The sequence below is a fragment of the Lissotriton vulgaris genome, chromosome 8, assembly GCF_964263255.1.
Source record: "Lissotriton vulgaris chromosome 8, aLisVul1.2, whole genome shotgun sequence".
Lineage (NCBI taxonomy): Eukaryota > Metazoa > Chordata > Amphibia > Caudata > Salamandridae > Lissotriton > Lissotriton vulgaris.
In genome coordinates this window covers 1388695763-1388718421 of record NC_141696.1, presented here as the reverse complement: position 1 = coordinate 1388718421, position 22659 = coordinate 1388695763, and the positions used below count along the sequence as shown (strand labels likewise).

At 48.3% G+C, this 22659-nt stretch overlaps 1 protein-coding gene across 2 annotated transcripts in view; it reads right to left on the bottom strand.

Annotated features, from left to right (window-relative positions):
- CHAF1B (chromatin assembly factor 1 subunit B) overlaps positions 1 to 22659 on the bottom strand; it is a 337605-nt gene that overhangs the window by 114669 nt on the left and 200277 nt on the right. For both annotated transcript variants that reach the window (XM_086935399.1, XM_086935398.1), the window contains exon 6: positions 18176 to 18272. In XM_086935399.1, the coding sequence (XP_086791525.1) occupies positions 18176 to 18272 (97 nt within the window). The remainder of the gene's footprint in view (positions 1 to 18175; positions 18273 to 22659) is intronic.

The window sequence follows — 22659 nt, the reverse complement described above, 5'->3', positions numbered from 1 at the left end:
ACCTTCATTAGACGGAGTGTCAGAACCCACATCAATACCAGCTGGTAAAGTTATAAAACTAAGTAGTGAGGTATGCGAAAACGCATTACACGTATTAAACGAAATAGCTCAAGGTCGAAGAATACAAATGTTTAAACATGGATACCACAGTCAGCACCTTAAACATGGGCCCTAACCTGGGCCCTCAAAGTATCCTGAAAAATGTATATAAATGTATAGAATGTGTATAATACGGATACAAATATTGAAATACGAACTCCGAATCAGAAAGTCTTAAACTTTGGCCATAATCCTTATTTCCAAAGTACCAAACTCGTCTGCCATAATAGCTGAACATATTCATTTGCTCTGCTTAACAACTAGGAATTGAAAACCATTGGAGAATGCGTGTAGCAGGATACCCTTCATTTATAACATGAGGCTGAAGCCTGGTCAGCGGATCTTTCAGGATTATTCGTCTCCATGTCCAAGTCCTCAGGGCCATCCAGCATACGTTTCAATTTCAGTGGGTCTGAAAAAATGTGTGGAGAGCCCTGAATAACCACTCAATACCTTGCCGGACCAATGAATCCATATTGGAAGCCCCTTTTCTTCAGTTGCGGTCGAAGCGCCAAGAATGCCTTCCTGACTTCCACCGTCTCTTTACTGTAGTCTTGAGATATATAGACCTTAGCAGACTTCCACAGAATGTGATTGTTTTTACGCATGAAGGTAAGAATCTGTTCTACATGCTGGTACCGGAGTGGTTTGCAAACAATAGCTCTGGGACCCTTTTGATCCTTTGAGATCCTGGCCGGGACTCTATGGGCTCTATCAAATTCTAGTGGGTGTACAAACGTCATGTTTGTAGCTTGGGTAAACCAGGACTCAAGAAAAGCCACGCAGCTCCACAGTTGATCCTCTGAACCTTCCGGAATTCCAAAAATGCGTAGGTTCCCCCTTCGATTACGGTCCTCCAATTCAGCGAGTTTCCGTGTTGTTTGATCCGCTGCTATACACAAGCGTTTAACTGCGTTGCAGGTCTTCACTTCCATATCCTCGAGTTTGCTAATCCTCGTTTCCGCCTCTAGAAGTTTTGCATTGGTATCGCGGTTATCTTGTCTGATTGCTGCCACTTCTTCTTTTGTTCTTTCGCCAGATCCCGGACTTCATCAAGTCTGCTAAGTATTAAATCTATTGGATCCGGGTTATCCTTCCTCCCTTTGCCAGGTGAGGGCAGATCAGACTTAAGTCTCTTTAGACTTTTTGCTAGCTCTTTGTCTGACATGTTTATTCGTGATGTAGACTGACTGATGTAGACTGACTGATCGTGGGCAGTGAGTCACCTGATTTGTGCCTGACCGCCGTGACGCACTTTCTTTCCCAGGCTCCGGAGAATTTTCTATTTGTTCCTATCTGTTCCCCAGATGACCATTGAGAGAGCCGAGATAGCCAGGGACCGGCAATCAATGAAGCTGACCGTTAACTCTATCAAGTCGAACACTGTGCTGAAGGCGCCATTCTTAACTCAGGATGGAAGTTTGCGTCACCATTTTGGAGTATACCATAGATTAAAATACGCAATATGTGTGGAGTGGAACTCTCACTCAATCGCATTACAGTGACACAGCGTGTGGTAGGCGCACTCTCCGATCATACATTCAGAATCTTCACTTTTTTCAGTCTTTACCAGTCTTTACCAGCTTCTGCCCATTATAAAACAACAACTAACCATACCTTCATGTTGAGCCTGCCCCCAACCATCATAGCATATGAGATTGTGGCAGCCCTGGTGACTTAGCAGTGTCAAGGTAATTGGGATGATTTGGGAACATGGTCAGACCTCGCATATAAGATCAGTATCAATCCTCAGGGGCCAAAATCATCCCAGAAAGCACATTTCCATTTAACATCAAGTTACCGATTTTAATGTTTTTAGTGAATCCAATGATCAGACGTTTTTTCAGGCACAATCGTTTTTAATTTCTTAATCCCGGTGGAAACGCTCATATCATGTGGGTAGAATCAATCTGTGGACCTGCAGTTCTTAATGATATGCGTTACTCCGCCATTTTGTATGATGCGAGTGGTGGCTGCTTTCTGTGCTCGTTTGTTGTGCCTGCCAAGCGTTTCATTTACTCACGGTTCATCACCCGCAACCCTTTCCATGCCTCTCACAGACCGATTCACCGGCGGAATCCTTTGAAGTCTGCTCTCATGTCATGGAACCTCGATCTCCGTCTGCCGGCGTCTTCGTCTTCGTCTTCAGCGGCTTGCTGGGCGGACACGTCGCCTTCCTCCCGCCGTCCTTCACCAGCGCCCGGCAGCGTCCGGAGCGGAGCTGCCAAGCATTCAAAACCGGACTTCTCCTACACGCAGCTCGTCGACTGAGCGCTCTATGTGACCCGCTCACATTCCGCCGTCCAACTCTTTTATTTTTGTCGGCGCTGGAGAGGGTTATTACGCTCCAGATCAAGGCGATTCCTTCGGCACGGGCAGAGGGATTTAGAGCGCCGCCATCTCCCTCGGCGTCCAAACCACGCCCCTTCCCCACTACATTTTCAACAAAGCAGACTCCATCATTGCTCCCCACCTCCGAGATGTCATCAACTGCTCCTTCAACTCCGCTACCTTCCCGGAAAACTCAGAGCCCTTCTAAAGAAACCCACAGCAGACCCCACCGAACTTAAGAACTACCGCCCCATCTAGCTCCTCCCATTCCCCGCCAAAGTCATCGAGAAAGCCGTCAACAGTCAGCTCGCAGCCTTCCTTGAATCCAACAAATCCCTCGACCCTTCTCAGTCCGGCTTCCGAGCCAAACACAGCACCGAAACCGCCATCGCAGCAACCGACGACATCCGAACATTACTGGACAACGGAGAAACAGTTGGCCTCATCCTACTCGACCTCTCCGCAGCCTTCGACACAGTCTGTCATAGCACCCTTATACAACGCCTCAGCAACGTCGGAATACAAGGAAAAGCATTGGACTGGATCATCTCGTTCCTCGCCGGAAGAACGTATAGAGAGTCCGCCTCCCCCCTTTTAAATCAGAGGCCTCCAAAGTCATCTGCGGCGTACCACAAGGATCTTCACTCAGACCCACCCTCTTCAACGTTTACATGAGTCCCCTCGCATCCATCGCGCGCCAACACAACCTCAACATCATCTCCTACGCAGATGACACCCAGCTGATCCTCTCCCTCACCAAAGACCCAAACACCGCCAAAACCAATTTACACGAAGGAATGAAAGAAGTAGCCGAGTGGATGAAGAACAGCCACCTTAAACTAAACTCGGACAAAACGGAAGTCCTCATCTTAGGATCATCCCCTTCTGCCTGGGACGACTCATGGTGGCCACCGGCCCTGGGAACCGCACCAAGTCCCACGGACCACGCACGTAACCTGGGCTTCATACTGGACTCCTCCCTCTCGATGACCAGACGAGTCAACGCCGTCTCATCATCATGCTTCAACATCCTACGCATGCTCAAAAAAATATTCAGTTGGATCCCCACCGAAACAAGAAAAACGGTCACCCACGCACTGGTCACAAGCCGACTGGACTACGGAAACACCCTCTATGCCGGAACCACAACCAAACTACAGAAAAAACTCCAACGCATCCAAAACGCCTCAGCCAGACTCATACTGAACATCCCCCGTCTAGCTCACATCTCCGACCACCTGAAAGACCTCCATTGGCTCCCTGTCAACAAGAAAATAACTTTCTGTCTCCTTACCCACGCACACAAAGCCCTCTACGACCTAGGACCCGACTGCCTCAACACGAGACTTTCTACACCCCCTCACGCCAACTACGATCATCCAATCAAGCTCTCGCCGCAATTCCGCGCATCCACAGATCCACCATGGGGGGTAGATCCTTCCCCTACTTAGCGGCCAAAACCTGGAATTCCCTCCCCACCCACCTCCGCCTTACACAGAACCACCTCTCCTTCAGAAAGCAACTAAAAACTTGGATATTCGATAAGTAAAACACCTCCCTCCCTCAAGCGCCTTGAGACCCTCCGGGTGAGTAGTGCGCTATACAAATTGTAGAACTTGTTTTTGAACTATTCTCCCAGCTCCTACTACTCATTCGGGCAAATGCAGCCTTCTGGGAGCCATCTAGATCACCAACTTGGATCAGACACACCAAAAGGGAATCCCAACCACTGGTTGCATAATTCAGATGGGTATAAAACTGCTAACCTCCATTTCCTTCACCAGCGGTGTCCTGTGCCTCCGACACTGCCTCAGGTGGCTATCAAGTGAGAACCACATAGGAAGTATAGCGTGCCCGTCAAGCCTGACACCTGGCGCCCCGTTAAGGGGCTTTATATATACTTGCAATAAAAACATAAGAATTTTCTGTTAATTTTGAAATTGCAAGTTGCTTTCTACACTTTAGGAACAAGGATGTAGTTTGGGACACAGAATTGTTATATTGTCAAAAAAACATTTCACCGGGGTATAAGTGGTCAGTGGGGAATGATACATGAACTAGGTTGCATTCCGCAAAAGATTTTTCTTCAGAAAAAATTGAATTTTGGAATTATACCCAGAAGGGGTTGTTTGGTCAGACTCTTTCACAAGAAGTAACCCCCCCACCAAAACTTACTTTCACCTACTCATAGTGGAAGTGAATGCACAAAGGGGAATAGGCGTTGCACAGTGTTACATCTTGGAGTCTCAGCATTAGTAGAACTCACAATTTTCTTCTTATTACAAAAGGTTTAAAGAAATCTCGTCATTAGGAGCCAGTGGACAAATGTCAATGGGAGTTTGACTACCTGTTGCCTATAGGGCTGCTCTTATCGAAGACACTTTGTGGATATGTGCCCTCATTGAGCTTTAAGACTAACATTATGAGTCTTTCCTGTCTGGCTTATTGGCATATGACTTTTTGTAGATAAAAAGCCTGATAATAGTCAATTGCTGTGTAAAATGTGCTGATTAACCTGGTCTCTAAAGACCTGGCATGCTACTAAATTTATGACATGATTGCCTCCTTGAAAACTTCAAAACAGGCTAGCCAATCGATGGGAGAATACTTCAGATCCCACTACCGCAGTGGTAAAAGGTTAGGAAGTAAGAACCACATTCGCACAAGAGGATAAAACAGGATCAGAATTCAAGATGTGGCTCGTCAGTCACCCAGATGAAAAAAAGCTAGATTTATGGCTTTCTTATTCTGCAGTTTGCAACCCTGACAATGTATTCTTCTTGAGGCATTCAACTCCAGACGCTACCTCATTCAATATCCCTGCAGCACCAAGGACTACTCTTGTACGACCCTCCATTTAACTGCAATTTAACCCCAACACCAATCGACCCAAACCACAACACCAATCGACACCAAGCGCAGCCCCATTCAACATCAAACATAACTACATTCTACGCTGAGGGCCTTCACCAGATGAGCTTTGAAGAGGAAATAAATCATGAAGAAATTACGCTACAGCAGACATTAGTAGAAAGTGATATAAAATTATATGCGGTGCAAGAGCAGAGAAGGCCTAAAGCTTGTGCTGATGCAAGAGGTGAAGAGTTCACTTGAAAATAGAGCGCATGACCTACAAGGCCTTGGTTGAAGGAAAACCAGTGTTTGTAATCTTGAAGGAGTTTATGGTCTTGGCATACAGGACGTATTCTGTGTACTCCGCAAATTAAGAACATGATTGAAGAATAGGAGCAAGAGACTGAATTAGCCAAGAGCACGCAGAATCTGAGGAGAGGTCTTGGGAGCAGTACGATAAAGCACACACGCAAATACACACGCATTCAGGAGAATTGTTTGTTAAGCATTGTTAGAACTGCAATAAAGTATGTGCAAGAAAAAGGTTAACGGTTGAGTGAAAATCTTGATGAAATATTTTTGTAACCAATAAGCAACTGTTAGGCAACTTATTATTTGACCTTGTGATCAGCCTTGTTCATGCTGCTATACAAGTGTCTGCCTGTGAAGCAGCAAATTGGAACCAGCTGTTTACTTGTGTAGAGATAGCTACTCCCCCTGCAGCGACAGTAAAAAGCTGTGTTTGCCTTGCAAACGCTGTCTTGTCTTTCTTTATCTTAGTTTCCCTGCAACAATAGGAATCTCTATTTGGAGTCCTGGGTCTATCAGAATGTGTCCATCAATGTAAACGGACTCATGAAATGGTGGAGGCAGGAGATATGAGGGAGGGGGACATAGGACCTCATTCTATCCTTCATGTCAGTGACCATTTACAGCGTAAAAAATAGGCCTGTCAACTATGAAGGACTAACATTCAGCTCCCCCGCATGCTTGCAGATAATTGCAGACAAAAACAGGTTCTCCTTAGAAAACGTGCCCAAGGGAGTGATCAATAGGAAAGCCTACGACTCCACCCATTTGAGCGTAACACAGAAAGAAAAATAAAGCTATCTTGTAAATGGTAAAAGACAATAAGCGAAGAGTACGAAATACCACATTAAAAATAGTCACAAATACAGATGAAAACCTGGAGATCTGTATTCAGGGATCCTGCTCCCAGAACAGTAATTAAGTAAGCAGTATTCATTGGGTGGTATGCTGGTGGGCCATGAGTTCGCTTTAAGTCACAGTTCATGGAAAGGTTTAAGGCAAAAAAGCTAAGTGACATCAATACATTTATCATCACACATCTGGATAGAAAGTGACATTACTAGTTTTCCAGCCAAACCGGTGTTTAAAAAAAGCCAAGCAAGAGGGCTTAATTTCCCATCACTCATCAGCACATGAAGTGACATCACTGGATCTCCCATCATCCACCTACACAGGAAATAACATCACTGAATTTACCATCATACATACATATGGACAGGAAGTGACATTACTAATTTTCCAGTGAAAACAGTCTTTAACCCCTCCCCTCCTGTGACTGAACCACTCCGTCATCAGCCGCGGTCGCGCTGTGCTGATGACTAAGCGGTTCCGTCACGGCCCGCTCGGCACACCTGCGCGGCGCGGATTCCGCGCCTGCGCTGAGCGTTCCATTGAGCGGGCGGGGCCGTGACTGAACCGCTCCGTCATGAGCACAGCGCAACCACGGCTGGTGACGGAGCGGTTCCGTCACCAGCATGGACCCGCTGCGCGCCCGCCCCGCCCCCTTAGCACTGCAGCAGAATAGCCGCCGCATTGAAGGGGTTAAAGGACTGAAGCAAGCAAGAGGACTTAATTTCCCATCACTCACCAGTACAGGAAATTACATCACGGCTCCCTGCACTCTTCCCCCTCTTCCAGGACCTACTTAATGGCAGCTGCAACACAGACAGCACCCAGCGGCAGTAACACTGGTCCGACCACCGCCAAAGATTCTCTGCAGCACTCTTTAGATCACTAGACCCCTGATGCTGTTCCCCCAACTGCCGCCGTGCTGCAGATCACACCACGGTTGGATGGTTCACCTGCACCCACTGCGGGCTCTCGAGCAGTCACACACTCCAACACCTCACCAAAATGCTAGCATGGCCCTCAACACCCCGTCCCAACACACAGCACCCAAGTACCGACAATGCCCACACCCCCACCCACACCAGAGAAAAACGGCACCTCAACATCCACTGGCATGATTATGTACACACAATCACCTACCAAATACAAACCAAAATACGGGACCTCCTGAGTAGCAACGCACCCGACACCTCTTTATCACAGAGGGCTCAACCCCTCATCGGCTCCTGGCATCACCACAGCATTCCCAGCAGGTTACAAGATTACTCAACTGTACCGCCTTCTCCTTGCTTGCAGACACTATCATCCACAAGGAATCAATAAAATGCACAACATCCACAGAGAACACCACCCCACTCATGGAACACCTGCACTTCAAGCTGCCAACCTCATAAACGTTGTTTCTCCGCTCACCATCGACTCCAGAGCATGCATTCTCCTTGGTGACCTCAACTTACACCTGGAAGACAAAAACTACCCTTGCTCCACAGCACTCTTCAAAAGCTTGAGCAACATCAGACTCACCCAGCTCTTCTTTGAACCAACACACATCTAAGGACACTTTCTAGACCCCATTCTTCACCACAAGCGACAGCATCAAATACAACTTCAAGACACCGCTCATATAGAAAAACCACTCAATCATCCACTTCGGAATCAACACACCAAGTCAACACACCAAGTCAACACACCAAGTCAACACACCAAGTCAACACACCAAGTCAACACACCAAGTCAACACACCAAGTCAACACACCAAGTCAACACCCCTAACAGGTTCAGCTTTCCAAGCCACAACTGGGGCAAGAAATTACTTGCTCAGAGCTCTCAGCACAGATCAATCTATCTCCACATACAATCTCGGCAAGGACAACAACTGGATCAAGAACTACACAGACTCCCTCGCACAAACAAGCAAAGTAGATCATACAAGCAGGTCAGCTGGTAAACAGAACACCTCTGACACACCAAATAACAGCTAGAAAGGAAATGGAGATGCAGCCACAACATAGAACTACCTACAAGGCTGCACTCAGACACAATCATCAGCAAGAGCTACCAAGAAAAAAAGATTAATGGAAAGCATCAAAAGAAGCTGCAACAGCTATAAGGAAATCTTCTCGATCGTTAAGAATTACACATAGCCCTCAGCTACTGTCGTCATTATCGCTGCCTCCCTGCAACTCTGCAACAACTTATCCAACTTTTTCCAAAGCAAAATCGCAAATATCTATAGCCACTTCACACACCAACACAACCCCAGAAAACTCATTGCTAACTTACCCACCACAAAATGTGGTGGCCACCTCACAGAAAGGACAACCCTCACCAGAAACTATAGCAGCAATCATGCAGACCATTCACTCAGGGGCCCCAACGGAACCATGCACCCACCACATTTACAACTTGGAAACATCACCAATCAGCACCACCCTGACCCACATCAACACCTCCATCAAGTCCAACACTTTCACAGATGAATGAAAACTAGCAGACTTTAATGCCCCCTCAAGAATACCACAGCTTTCTCGAATAAACTGAGCAACTTCTGACCCATTTACCTGCTTCCCAATCCAGTAAGTTAGAAGGCTGTCATCAAGTAACTTGTAACCCACCTTGAACTTCACCATCTTCTAGACAACACTCAATCAGGATTCAGAAAGAACCACAGCACTGAAACAGCACTCATCACAGCCATTGATGACATTAGAATCATCCTGGAACAAGGACCAACAGCGGCCCTCATACAGCTTGACTTCTATACGGCCCTAGACAGTCTCCCATAACAACCTTCTCAAAAGAGTCCATGAAATTGGCAAACAAGGATCCGCCCCTAAATGGATCCGTTCCTTCCTCACGAGAGGCTCCCAAATGGTCAGGCCAAAATCCTTCATATCAGAGACCAAGAAATTGATATGTGGAGTAGGCCTGGGTGGTAAATTCTGTTCTGCTCAAGGAATTTGCGGCATTTGGGCAATTCCACGTTTCGGGGAGAACGCAGAATTGCTAAAATTACGCAATCCGCAGAATTTTCCCCTTGTTCGCAATTTAAAAATGCGTGTTCGCAAGCGCTACTTACTGGGATCACTGCGTTCGGCGACGAGTTTTCCTATCAGTTCGCCACAAGATTTTGGTAGCTGCCTGCGCGATCCCGCGAGTGTGTGCGATCTGGAACACGTCATTCGGACGCACCCGCATTCGTGAACGGGAAACACGCGTCACGAGTGGGCGGGACAAGTGAAAGAAGATGGCTGCGCCAATTGGTGACCGGCAAGTTTGCAATATATTTCCCCCCAAGCATGCAAACAGTTCGCTAACAGAAAAAACACATTGTCAAATGGCGGAACAAGCACTTTCATGTCTCTACGGAACTCTGCGTGCTCGCTGAGATTTTTTACCATTTTGCTGAGCTTTGCTTGGCGCGACAACGAAAATACCGCCCACCCCTAATGTGGAGTCCCATAGGGATCGTCACTCAGCCCCACCCTTTTCAACATATACAGGACACAGCTCGGTAGCATCATCCAAACACAAGACAACAATGTCAGCTCCTACGTCAATGACACCCAACTCATCCTCTCCCAGATGGACAAAACAACCACCGTCAGAACCAAGTTAAACAACTGCATGACCATGGTAACTGACTGGATGCAAACCAACTGCCTGCAGCTCAACTCCCACAAGATGGAAGTACTGGTCTTCGGCAATAAGACCTCCCTATGGGACTTTACCTGGTGGCGGTCAGAACTAGGACCAACACCTACACCCACACCCACAGACCACGTAAAATCTAGGGATTATCCTAGATGACAAGTGCAACATGACGCCTCAAATGCACCTCTTGCTTCCACATCCTACACATGGTGAGAAAAATCTTCAAATGGTTAAGTCAAAACACCAGACGGACCGTCATGCAAGCCCTCCTCACCAGCAAGCTGGACTACGGTAACACACAACACCAGAAACTCCAAACTACGGAGACTATCCAGAACACCACTGCAGAACTAATTCCCTACCTCCCAAATCACAACGCACCTCAGGAAGCTTCCCTGGCTCCCAATTCATCAGCACAGCTAATTCAAACTGCTCACGTACAAAGCCCTACACAACACAGGACCAGAATTCCTGAACAGCCAGACAAAATTTTACCAACCCACCACTTGCACTTTGCCTCACTAACACAATTCCCGAATCCGCAAAAGCAAAACTAGGGGTTGCTCATTCTCCTACATCACATCCAAGACATGGAACGACACTCACGACACATCATGGTCTCCGCCTCACTTCTACAGTTCCGCAAGTAGTTGAAGATCTGGCTGTTCATACAAGCACCTTGAGGACTACAAAGCTACACACCTGCCCAAGCGCCTAGAGACCCTCTCGGGTGATAAGTGCTCTATACCTATCAATATAACAATGTGTTTAAATCCATTTATATATTATTATTTTTGTCAAAGACGTTTTTTTGAAGGTTTTAACAAAGACTCAAGGCACAATCTGCCCATTATCCCTCGCAGGGGAAAGCTAGTCATCAATCAAAGCACAAAGGGGGGACCGAGCTATAAGTGATAGAGTACCCTATTCATAATCCGCAGCTCAACAGAGGGATACAGATTCTAGAGCGTACAGGTACATAGCATAGACCGACTGCGATGGAGTGGCGAGGGGAGCTTACGTCAGCTTAGTCGTCCTCTTCACAAAATGCCATGCCTTTGATAGGTCCATCATGGTAACAGTTCAGAAATTACAAATGTAACGAATGGCAGGTCCTGAGGTCAAAGGTGGAAACAGAATCAAGATCGCACTAAGAGTCAAACATTTAAACAGAAACACCCCCCTCCCCAACCCCTGCCCCCACCCGGTGGTGGCAACATAGTCTGACAGTGGATCGTCGATGTGGAGTCTACTAAGAGTTGGAAAAGATGCAAGGCCCGAACTGACGGGCGACAAACCACTGAAGGCAGACCCCTCGAGAGGAAGGATACCAGCGGACCCCATCGGAACTCAAAATTCTTAAAGTCTTCCCTAAAGATATCCGACATGCGTTCTAGACTGAGCAGTCTCCAGAGCCGGGAATGCCACAGGGAAATTTCTGGGGCCTCCCTCTTCTTTCATGCCGCCGTAATAGTGACCTTGGCCGCCCCCATACATAGCCACATGATTCTCTTGTCAGACCAAGTTTGATGTTCTAACATAGGATCACGGATGCCTAGAAGTGTTGCATCCATGGAAGTCGGAATGGGGTACCCCAGAAGGTCCTTCACCTGTGCTAAAATTTCCTCCCAAAAAGGTCTAATGGTTGGGCAGTCCCACCAAATATGCTGGAAATCACAGAGCAGTCCGCGCCAGCATCTATCTGATGTGCCCGGGAAAATTCGTGCTAGTTTGGACGGGTATAAGTACCAGTCCATCATCGTCTTCAAGTGTGCTTCTCTCAAGTCTGTGGATTGGTTAAATTTAAAAATGTCCGACTACAAATGTGTCCACTCCTCGTCCGGGATGTCTCGTTGGGCCAGCCTTTCCCACAGACATAACGCGGACGGGGGGAAAAGTGCAGTGGATAGCAAGAGTTTGTAGAGAAATGAGATTGCACCCTTCATGGATGAAGCTTTGACCAGGAAGGACTCAAATTTAGTAAGTGGGCGGGTGGCCTCTTCCCGGACTTGGGGTCCAAGGCCCAATGTAGTAACTGGGCGTGATGGTAGCGCACAGAGTCCCCAATCCCATAGTCCCTTTTACAGTTCTCGAACATGAGGGGATCATAGTTATGGAACAGATGGGTCAGCGCCAGACATCCCCCCCTCCCGCCAGGCATCAAAGGGCCCCTCATGGAGAGCTGGAGGAAATGCTGTGTTGAAGTGTATTGGTGTAAAAGGGGAAGGGAAGGAAGACCAGCTGTCCTCTGTCGATACAGAGTCACAAACCCTCAGGGTGGTACGTGTAGGGGTGCTAAGGTAAGCATTTTTAGGTCTGTCTTGCCGTGCCCGCCAGATCAAGTCCCAAATCGTTCTTCCTGCTACAATAAGGTCCATATGAAGCCAGTGTTTCTCAGACTCTTTTTGCGACCATTCCACCAGAATCCTGAGCTGCGCAGCTTTATAATAGAGCTGAATATCAGGAAGGCCGACTCCTCCCTCCAGCTGGGTGCGACACAGCATAGAGAACGGGAAGCCGGCCCGCCCTCCTTGCCAAATGAAGCGCAGGATCATTGCTTTCACTCGCCTAAAGAAGTCCCTCTCGAGATCTATTGGAAGCGCCTGGAATAAATATAATAATTTAGGGAGTAGGGTCATCTTTATGGCATGAACACGACCAAGCCAAGGCAGAAAGAGCAGCTTCCACCTCGTTCACTCCGCCTGAATACGGAGGAGAGTGGGGGGGGGAAGTTGGCAGTGTATAGTTTATCTACCGTCGGTGTTAGCTGCACGCCCAAATATTGGATAGATGATGAAGCCCACGCCAAAGGCGTAAGCGATCGAAGGAGAAGGGCTTCCTCCCGTGAGAGAGTGAGATTGAGTATATAAGATTTATCTAAATTGATTTTGAAGCCTGCAGCTTCCTCAAAGCGCTCCAGTACAGTTTGCAGATGTGGGAGGGACCTCGTCGGGTTTGTCGGGGATAAGAGGAAGTCGTCAGCGAACAGAGAAATCTTATGGGCTTCACCTGTGAAATGGAGACCCTCAATTCCCGGGTGTTCCCTGACAGCAATCACTAGAGGCTCTAAACTGAGAGCAAACAATAGAGGGGACAAGGGGCATCCCGGTCTAGTCCCCCTGGATTGTGTAAATCGAGGGGGATTGCACGCCATTAATCGAGACTTTGGATCGAGGGTGTCTGTAATTAGCCTGAAGCATATTTATGAATTGAGGGGAGAACCCAAACACTGAGGGTCGAGAACAGAAATCTCCAATCCACGCGGTCAAATGCCTTTTTGGCATCCAGCCCGACCAGGACTGCAGGAATCTTGAATTTGTTGGCCTTCTCAATCAAGTGGACAATAAGACGGGTGTTGTCGTGGGTCTGGCGTCCTGCAATAAAGCCCGATTGGTCCGGGTGGATAAGGAGCGGCATAAGATCGTTCAACCTTTTAGCTAGAATGGAGGAGTATAACTTGGCGTCAATATTTAAGAGTGCGATGGGTCTAAAGGAAGCGCAGCGTGAGATCTTTCCCAGGTTTGGGGATCACTGAGATCACAGCCTCAGACATGGAGTCAGACGTGTCACCGTCTGTCGCCATTCTATTAAAAAGCCAGACTAGGTGGGGGCCAATATCCGATCCGAATGTTTTATAAAATAGCGCGGTATAACAGTCAGTGCCCAGAGCCTTATGGGGTTTAAGTGCTTTAATAGCCGCGGTAACCTCTTCAAGTGTGATTGGAGCTATAAGCTCCTCATTCCAAGCAGGAGAGACCTGAGGGATGGGCAGATCCCTCAGGAAGTCCTGTTTCTCAGTATCCAAGGTTTCCGCTGCATACAAGGTCCTGTACAACTCCCCAAAGATGCCTGCTTTGTCTTCGTCCCTGTGGACCAACGTCCCCGAGGGGTCTTGAAAACCCCCGATGTACTCCCTCTCCTTTTTATCCTTCAGTTGCCTAGCCAGAAGTTTCCCTATTTTACTGCCTTGCGTGTAAGACAAATTACGCAATTTAAGGAGAGTGAATTCAGCCCTATTGTTATAGATAGCTCCGAGTTTGCCCCCGACCATCGTAAGGTTGCGCAGCGTCTGTCTGGTGGGTGCCAGTTTGTGAGTTTGTTCCATCTTAGCTAGTTCGGCCTCGAGATCTTCCCTTTCTTTAGCCCGTTGTCTATTTAGAGCAGAGTTGAGCGAAATGCATTTGCCTCGCAATACGGCCTAAAGGAGTCCCAGGTAATATATTTGGAAGTGTCCTCCGGCCTATTCAGGACAAAGAATTCCCTAATAGTCTCCCTCAACTGATTACACGATTCTTTATCTCTCGTCAACGACGCCGGGAAATACCACCGAGCTGGCGATGGGGCATTACCCAACCAAGAGAGGCACACTGAATACAAACCATGGTCAGAGACAGCTATGAGGAAAATCTTGGCCTCCCTAAAACTGCCCTGAAGGGACTGGCTGGCGAAGATATGATCCAATCGGGAATAAGAGTGGTGAACGTGAGAGAAGAAGGTGTAGTCTCGGGTCTGAGGGTAGAGGGCGTGCCATGTGTCCAGGAGGCCCAAGTCTTGAATCCGCCCTCGTATGTCAGCGGAAAATAAACCCATGTCCCAGTGTCGGGTGTGTGTGCTATCAAGTTCTGGGTGCCACACTAAGTTGAAGTCCCCCATAAGAAATAGCGGTCCCTCAGCAAAGTCGGTCACCTTACCCAGGAAGGTAAGTGTGCAGGAATCCCCTCTGCCCCGTGTTGGGGGCATAGAGTGTCACGAATGTACACAATTTCCCCTTCAGGCTCCTCTTGACCATGAGCCATCGCCCGTCCCAGTTGCTCTGAACTCCTAAAGGCTGGAACTGGGTATTAGAGCGAAACAAGAGGGCCACTCCCTTATGCTTGGTAGCTGCTGAGGATTTATAAATAAGTGGGTATTGCTTATGTTTCAAACGAGAATCTTCAGACTTAAGTAAATGAGTCTCCTGTCGGGCCACTACATCAAGGTGGTGATCCAATATATATTTCCAGACTTTGTTTTTGAGGTGAGTTGAGCCCCTTGACATTCCATGCACCTACGGAAATAGGCATCGCAGGGCAGAACCTTTGTATCTGCTCAATAAATAGCCCACCAGCATATCCCAAACCAGTACTATGCTGTCATCCCACCTTCCCCTCCATGTGAGCTGATAAGATCTCAAGTGGTTTAAGGTGCCAAAGATCCCCCCACCATAGAAGCTCTCACCTCTCATCACCCCTCTCCCGCCTCCGGGACTCTTTGTCGGCTTCGAAGAAACAAAACAGAGCAGCCACCACCATCTTCCCCCCCCCCCTCAACAGGTCCCAACAGAACAAGAACCCAAAACTTAAAAACAAAACCATCATCGAGTCGTAGCGTGGGGCAAAACTGCCCCCACATGGATCAAAGGGAGACAACGGGTCCTGGGACCCAGTCTGCACAGCACTATAGCGAGAGCATAGTGAAAGGTCAATGGGCAGAAAACACTCACATTATGTCCCAGATGTCGCAGTGTCGAGGCTCCCGATCTAGCTGTGAAGCTCTTGGCCGCCCTGCTATAAGCCAGACCGGGAGAAGGAGTAAGTCCACTCCTCCCTCTAAGGAAGAGCCTCGGTCGACGACATGGCACTATTAGTCAGGTAGCAGTACACCACCATAATCATCATGTACGTCAGTGATTCCCTGTTCTTGCAGACTGCGACCAGGTCGTGGCAGAGGGCATTCTCCCAGAAGCAGTCCCAGGAGCCCCAGCGGTGGCGTCTCCACCCCGCCCCGCCCTCCCCCCCTCCGGGGGACCAAGGATGCGTAGGCCGTCTTTCAGGTCGGTGACATGGTGTCTTTTGTTGTGGAGTTCAAAGCTGAGGCCAAAGGGGTATGTCCAGCGATATTTGACTCCATCCTCCTGGAGCTTGCTAGTAACCGGCCGTAATGTTTGTCTCCGCGCCAGAGTAGAGGGGGTGACATCTTGAAATATGGCACAAGAAAAGTTCTGAAAGGAGATGGTATCCTACGCCCTGGCCGCCTACAGAACCGCCTCCTTGGTTTTGTAAGAGTGGAACTTCGCCAGGATGTCCCTCGGTTTCTTCTGTTTACCCATTTGGGGGGCCCACCCTGTGGACCCTGTCCAGCTTGATCTTGAGCACTTTGGGGTGTAGTATCTCCGCAAAGAGGCTCTCCACGAACGATTTTAAGTCTGGCCCCTCTGCATCCTCCTCCAGGTTTTTGACGCGGATGTTCTCCCATCGAGCGCGGTTTTCCAGGTCCTCAGTTTTCAGCTGTGTTTGCTGGAGCTGTTCTTTAAGAAGGAGGACGTCCCTCTGACATTCACTCGCTAGTTTCTTGTGTTCCTGGTGTTGTGACTCGAGGTCGAGGACCCTGGTGCCCACGGAGTCTACATCTCGCTGAAGGGAGGTCAAGCGTTCTGATAGGTCAGAGCGTAGTTGATCGATAGAAGATTTGACGTCCTGGCCGAGCTCATTACGTAGCTCAGATTTGAAGTCCTTGAGCATAGACTGGAGGTCCGCCTTAGAGAGGGCCATGGTTGACTTTTCCCGAGGTACTCCTAAGAGCAGGTCGATCAGCCGCTGCAGCGAAGAAATCCGAAACCTTGCCCGTTCCTTTGTTCGTGTTTTTCTTTGGCGGCATAGGGGAGTAGCTTCAAACTGTTAGATAGCCCGAGCGTTCCAGGGGGACCCTCTCTGCAATTGGAGGGCCAGAGGGGGGCCCGTGCTGCATTCAGAGGTAGCGACACTCACTCGCCTAGTGGGGCCCTGTCGCGGCGATGTTAGCGACCTCTCCTGCTGGCCGTGTGGACTTCTCAGCTCTCTCGCAAGGCCGTGGCCTAAAGACCTCTCCAGATACGTGGCCACTGGAGTGGCGATAGCTCGGTTCAGCCTTTCCAGGACATCTGAATCATTAGCCGGTGTCGTGGGATTCACGAAGGCCTCCCCTTAGCTCCCCCGCCAGGCACAGGTCACCCTTTAACTTGCTGCATAGCCGGTACCCCTTCCTGTCATGCCTGAGCTGCCGAGGGGAGTCAGCATACCACGAGGCTCATTGCCATTTCATGGCGTCTCGCCGGCCGCCATCTTGGGGACAGGCATCCAAAGTGACTCTCCAGGTAGGTGCCGCATTAGCCTCTTTCCAGGTCTCATGCCAGTCTTAGGTTAGCCCCTCATCCGCCTCCTCTCCGAGCCACATCGGGGTCGCTGGGGGAATGTAGCACGCGCTGAGGTCCCTCGCAGTTTCAGAGTGACCCGCCGGCCGTCATTTTGGGGTCAGGCAGCCGGTGGACTACTCCCTGTGGGTGACGAGTGGGCTAGGGGGCTTCACAGGTGGCCACAACTCACCCCCTGTACCTCCGCCGCCTGTATGGTGAGAGTGCACTCAGCAGCCCCAGCGTTCGCCAGTCGCCGGTCACCTCTCCTGAGCCGCGCCGGCCGCCATCTTGCCTCCGAGGACACGGCGCTGTTAAAAGTAGGTAGAGCAAGTGCCCGTAGCCTCACAAACGCGCTAGGGAGCCATCAGTTCGTGCCTCTGTATTCCCGCAGCCCGTGGGCGGTCGAAGAGCTCCGTTCTGCCCAGTATTGCCGCCAGTAGAGTGCAGGAAGCGCTGCGCGGACCGGGAGCCAAGCAGGTCACGTCTGCTCAGCCATCTTGCCCGGCCACGCCCCCCCATTTATATTTTTAACAGTCGTGCTAAAAGGAAAGACTATGGAAAGCAAAAGGTTACATTTGCAACTGTTTTATGTGACGAGGGATCAAGCAAGGAGAAGAGATATTCAGGGTTAAGGATCATCAATGAACAACCAATACCTTTAGTATTTTAGTCTAAATAGCAGCATATTCTATTCAAAATTAATCAAACAAACCTAGAAACCAAATATTTAATCATTTATGTGGATACGGCGCTCCCATGAATAAAGTAACCCAGCAAATACATTTTTGGAATCCACACGGAAATAACCATTTGGCCTTAATCGGATCAAGGTGGGAGAGTAGAACTAGAGCTTGCTGTCACAAAGACATGGAGAGAGAGCTTCAGTTTTTAGATGTTCTTTCAAAGAAACACTAGCGAATGAGCGCTTACCTATCACAGCTAAGAGTAGCTATGTAGTGGCCCAGGGGGTCCCAAGTAACACCCTGCACGTAGCTCTTGTGTTCATTAAATATCGAAACCTTTTGCCCTGAAATGTAAAAGAAAAGTACATTATACAATGCAAATTCATAAAAGAAAATCACTTCTGGTGGATGGTGCATTTCCTTTGCAAACTGTCTTTTGAAATGTCCTGTTGTCAGCAGGGGGTTCCGGGATCTTTTCATAGTCCTGAAAGGGTCAGGGTATGGAGGGGGAGGCAGTGAACTGAGAAGTAAACTTATCTGTAATTACTAGCAAAAATAACACCTCGGAGTATAGAACGTTCTGGTAAGCTGCTCAGGTACCCTCCTCCAAATCCCGGCTTTTGAGAATTTAGAGGTTTTGCAGAGCCGTTTTAATTATTAAGAGAGTAGAAAGAACTTGAATTATTTTCATCCCCAAAAAGTGGCCTTTGAGGATTTTTCATGAGCCTTTTATGTGCTGAGGTTCTACCTTATCAAACATTTGAAAGACTTCTGCCCAAGTGAAAAAGAAGAGTGAACAGGAGGAGAAAGAGAGGGGAAAACGAAGACCAATGGCCTTATTACAGAACATGCCCCAGTGGCGCAAAAAGGCACGTGTGCCCACTTTGTATACCTGCGGGACATGTTATTACAGAAGGGGACGCAGACGCGTGTGCGGCCCCTTCTGGAATACTGAAAGCAGTAGCTCACAGGTAGCGCCAGCGCTTTCTCAAAAGGGCATTCTCTCATTTGCATAGGAGTGGCCGCACGCAAATGAGGGAATCCTTTAGCCTCTGCGCAGCATTATATATGCAGAGGCAAATGAGCTTTCAGGAGGCGCAGTCAATAAGCCCCTGATGGCAGTCCTCTGGAGGGGGGCAAAAGAGTCCTATAAACCACACACCCCCCTGCCCACACATCCCCTTGCAGGCAGATGCAGTCACTCCCTGTACCCACCTGCATGGGCATCTTAAATCCCTATTTAAAATGCAGGCGGATTGCAGCCTGCACAGAGAAACACAAAGCTGCTTTTAAACAGCTGCTCCGTATTTCTCTTGAATGCGCAGCCCTGGGGGAAGCGCGTGTTTGTGGAGAAGTGTGGCTGAATGATTAGAGCGGCAGACCCTGATGCAGAGGTCTAGCCCGGGACCAGGGTTCAATTCCCTGCCTCGGTGGGTCTTGGGCTCAAAATTCCACGGACCTGATAATTCTCGCCTCGTGCCTATTCCAATCATGGAGTCCCACTCTGCAACTCTGGGCAATAGCTTGCTTAATCTCCACAACGGCCCCCACAACGCTAAGGATGCCTGGCCTCCACCTTGGGGGTGCCCAGGAGTGGACGCCTCACAGGGAAAGCCAGGATGGGTTCCACAGCGGTATTCGTACAAGCGCCTTGAGACCCTTGCGGGTGAGTAGTGCGCTTAACAAGTATCAATTTACAATTTACATTTGTGGCAGCCTTGAGGGCAGCGGATTCTACATAATAGGGTGCACTTCTCTTGTGTGCACCAGGGGCCATATCATACACACAGCCTATTTTTGCATAATGTTTGCGATGGGTGCTACTTTTCAAAGGTGCACCCAGCACAAACAAAGAAAATGTGCAGCATCAGGATGAATGTGGTGCCCCCAGGGCAGCTATGAACGACTGCCCTGGGGGGGCAGCACATTCATGTGAAAAACGGATCGGCTGCTTTGAAGCCGCTAGTGTTTCACTTTTATGGGGGATTAGAGATTCCCTTGCAGGTGGATGAAGTGAGTGTCTGCACCCGCATGCTCGGGATGTTTGGGAGGTCCATGGGACTTCCTTTCCCCCCTCCAGAGGGCTGCCATCAGGAGGCGCACTGACAATGCGCCTCTTGACAGCTTCTTTGCCCGGGTCTAATATGGTACTGGCGCAAAGGAATGTTCCTCACTACCGGTATTACAGAAGGGTATGCGCAGGCGTCTGAGGCCCCTTCTGTAATACTAAAGTGCCCTGGGGGCGTGCAAAGTGGGCGCAAATGCATGTTGCACCCCCGGGGCACTTCTGTACTATGGCCCAGGCGCACCTGCCTAAAAGTAAAACAGGAAAAGTGAGCCCTATCTATAATAGGGCTCAGGAGCGGAAAAGAGGCGAAGGAAAGCAGAGAGCCAGAGGCAGGAGGGTGGAGGAAATAAATGACAAGTCTACCAACTGTCTACTCTTGGGTACATATTTTCCTCTACCATGAGAGGTACTGCTGTTACTGTGCCCACTTCGTTCTTTGAAATACTAGCGGCTGCGCTGTTTAAGAGTCTGGTGAATGAACATCCTCCTGTGTAATGAGGCAAACTCATTTAATTGCTTACCTGTTTGAAGCCAACCACAATGGAATCGCTCACAACGGTTTTTATGCTAGAAATAACTTCAGCTGAAAGGATAAGTGAGTTAAAAGCAGGGCCATTTATCCTATTTCTTACTGCACACTACAAAGATGTGGCCCTATAGTGAAACCATTCACCCTGCCTAATGTGGTACCTGAATTCAATCATACCACCATTGTTTCTTCCACGGCATGCAAAGCTTTAGCAGATTCAACAAGACTAAGTGCTATAGTTAAACAGAATATATCAAATAGACAAACTTCAGTGAAGGCCTTTAAAGAAGTATTCAGTTACTAAGTCAGGCTTCTCCAACGAGTAGCTCATGAGCTACTGGTAGCTCTAAAGCTATCTACACGTAGCTCTCCTGAGTGCAGCCCAATGAACTACATTCAAAGTTTTGGTGTGGTTGAACATATGTATACCAAAATTGAAAAGCATGTATCCACAATGAAAATGTGTTTATTTTCAGAGCTTTTAAGTTAAGGTTTAGGGACAAATGGTTACATTTACAAATGCCATTTAACTCTGATTTTGGAGTGGAAAAAAAACATAGTATTGGGGAGACCGATTACTTTTAATAACGTGGAGCTAGGAGCATTGCAGCTAAGATTGTGATGTGCTATCCATGTTAAGGCATTCCATATTCAAAATACACATTCACATTGGTGCTGGGAACCATGCCTGATGCACCGAGGAAAAACTGCTGGTAATCTTGCACATGATGCCCACTAATGTAATCTTGTTTTATGTGGCTCTATTGCATCACTAAAAATATTGATAGCTCAGGAGCATTTTCATAGAACAGAAGTTTCTCCTATTGTAGAAAAGCTTGGAGATCCCTCTACTAAGCAGTATGGTCCAGTTCTTCAGCCCTTTACTGACAAGGGAGGCTGCCAGCTGCGAAAGCAAAATCAAAAGCATGCACGCCATGCCGCACACCAACACAGACGATATTCTGGGCAGCCTGCAGTCGGCTGATGAGGCCTGGAAGTATTGTTAAGGACTGCTGGATGGGGAGAACCTAAAATGTAATACGTTTGATTACCCGGAGTAGGCAAATTTAGAGCAGGGCTAAGGAAATCAGCCAACAACAACATCTGTTTTACCTCCTGAGCCTAGCAGTCAAGGGGGAATCTTTTCCCAACATTTGAGTAGTGGGAAAGTGGAGGCTGCAGGAGCACTTCTTGTGCTTGCTAACACAGTGAAAGCTCAAGACAATATGATGATTCGTGTTTTTTAATGAGCTACCATTATTCAGGGATCGAATCCAGTCCAGAAATCTGTTTCGCTTTGCTTCATATCAATATAGCCCTGTTTAGGAATAGTAGTGACAACTGAAGCAGTGACTAGTAGTAGTGGCTTCCTATTATGCTCCATCCTTGACTTTGTGCTTCAACCTACTTATTTTCCTGCTACTGACTGACAACTCAGTTAGAAACCCCCTGTGCAGCTCACAAGGTCGTACAAGGGCACGGTGTTGTAAACACATTCCCAGCCATAGCCCCAGTACGAACAGATATGCAAGGGGCAGGGTACCACACGTCGGGAGACGACACAAAGTGCAGCAGATACTAACTTCTACCTGAACAAGGCAATATGGGTAATTTCATAGGGGTGTGCCAATGGTTTATCATTCCTCAAATCAGTGAAAACGAGAGGGTAGTGGAAAGTTACTGAATTTCTAGCTCCGTATGTCCTTAAACCCCCAGCTTTAAAAGCAAGTTAAACTGAGCATTAACAGGACCCAGTATTAAAAGAGCTGCCGTTTCTGTTGTAAGAACCAACCTAACCTTACACCAACCACATATTGCAATAAACAGCTCAATAAGAAGATACAAGATTGGAGATTAAGAATTCAAAACTCTGGTGTGAGCAGAGAACAGATTCCTGTTTAAATACCTTTTATGTACTTTACAGAGGCCATGGGGAAAAGGGAAACACTGAAGTAGCCTTCGTTCCCAACAGCACTGCAAAAATGCACAGAAAAGTTCGAGAAGGCTGCACAGTATGCTGGACAACATTAGCCTGCAGACAGAAGTCTACTGCCAAAAGGATTCCATTACGGGGGCAGGAGTCATCTTAAATACTTTAACAACCAACGCGCCCATCAGAGAAACAGCCAGAGCC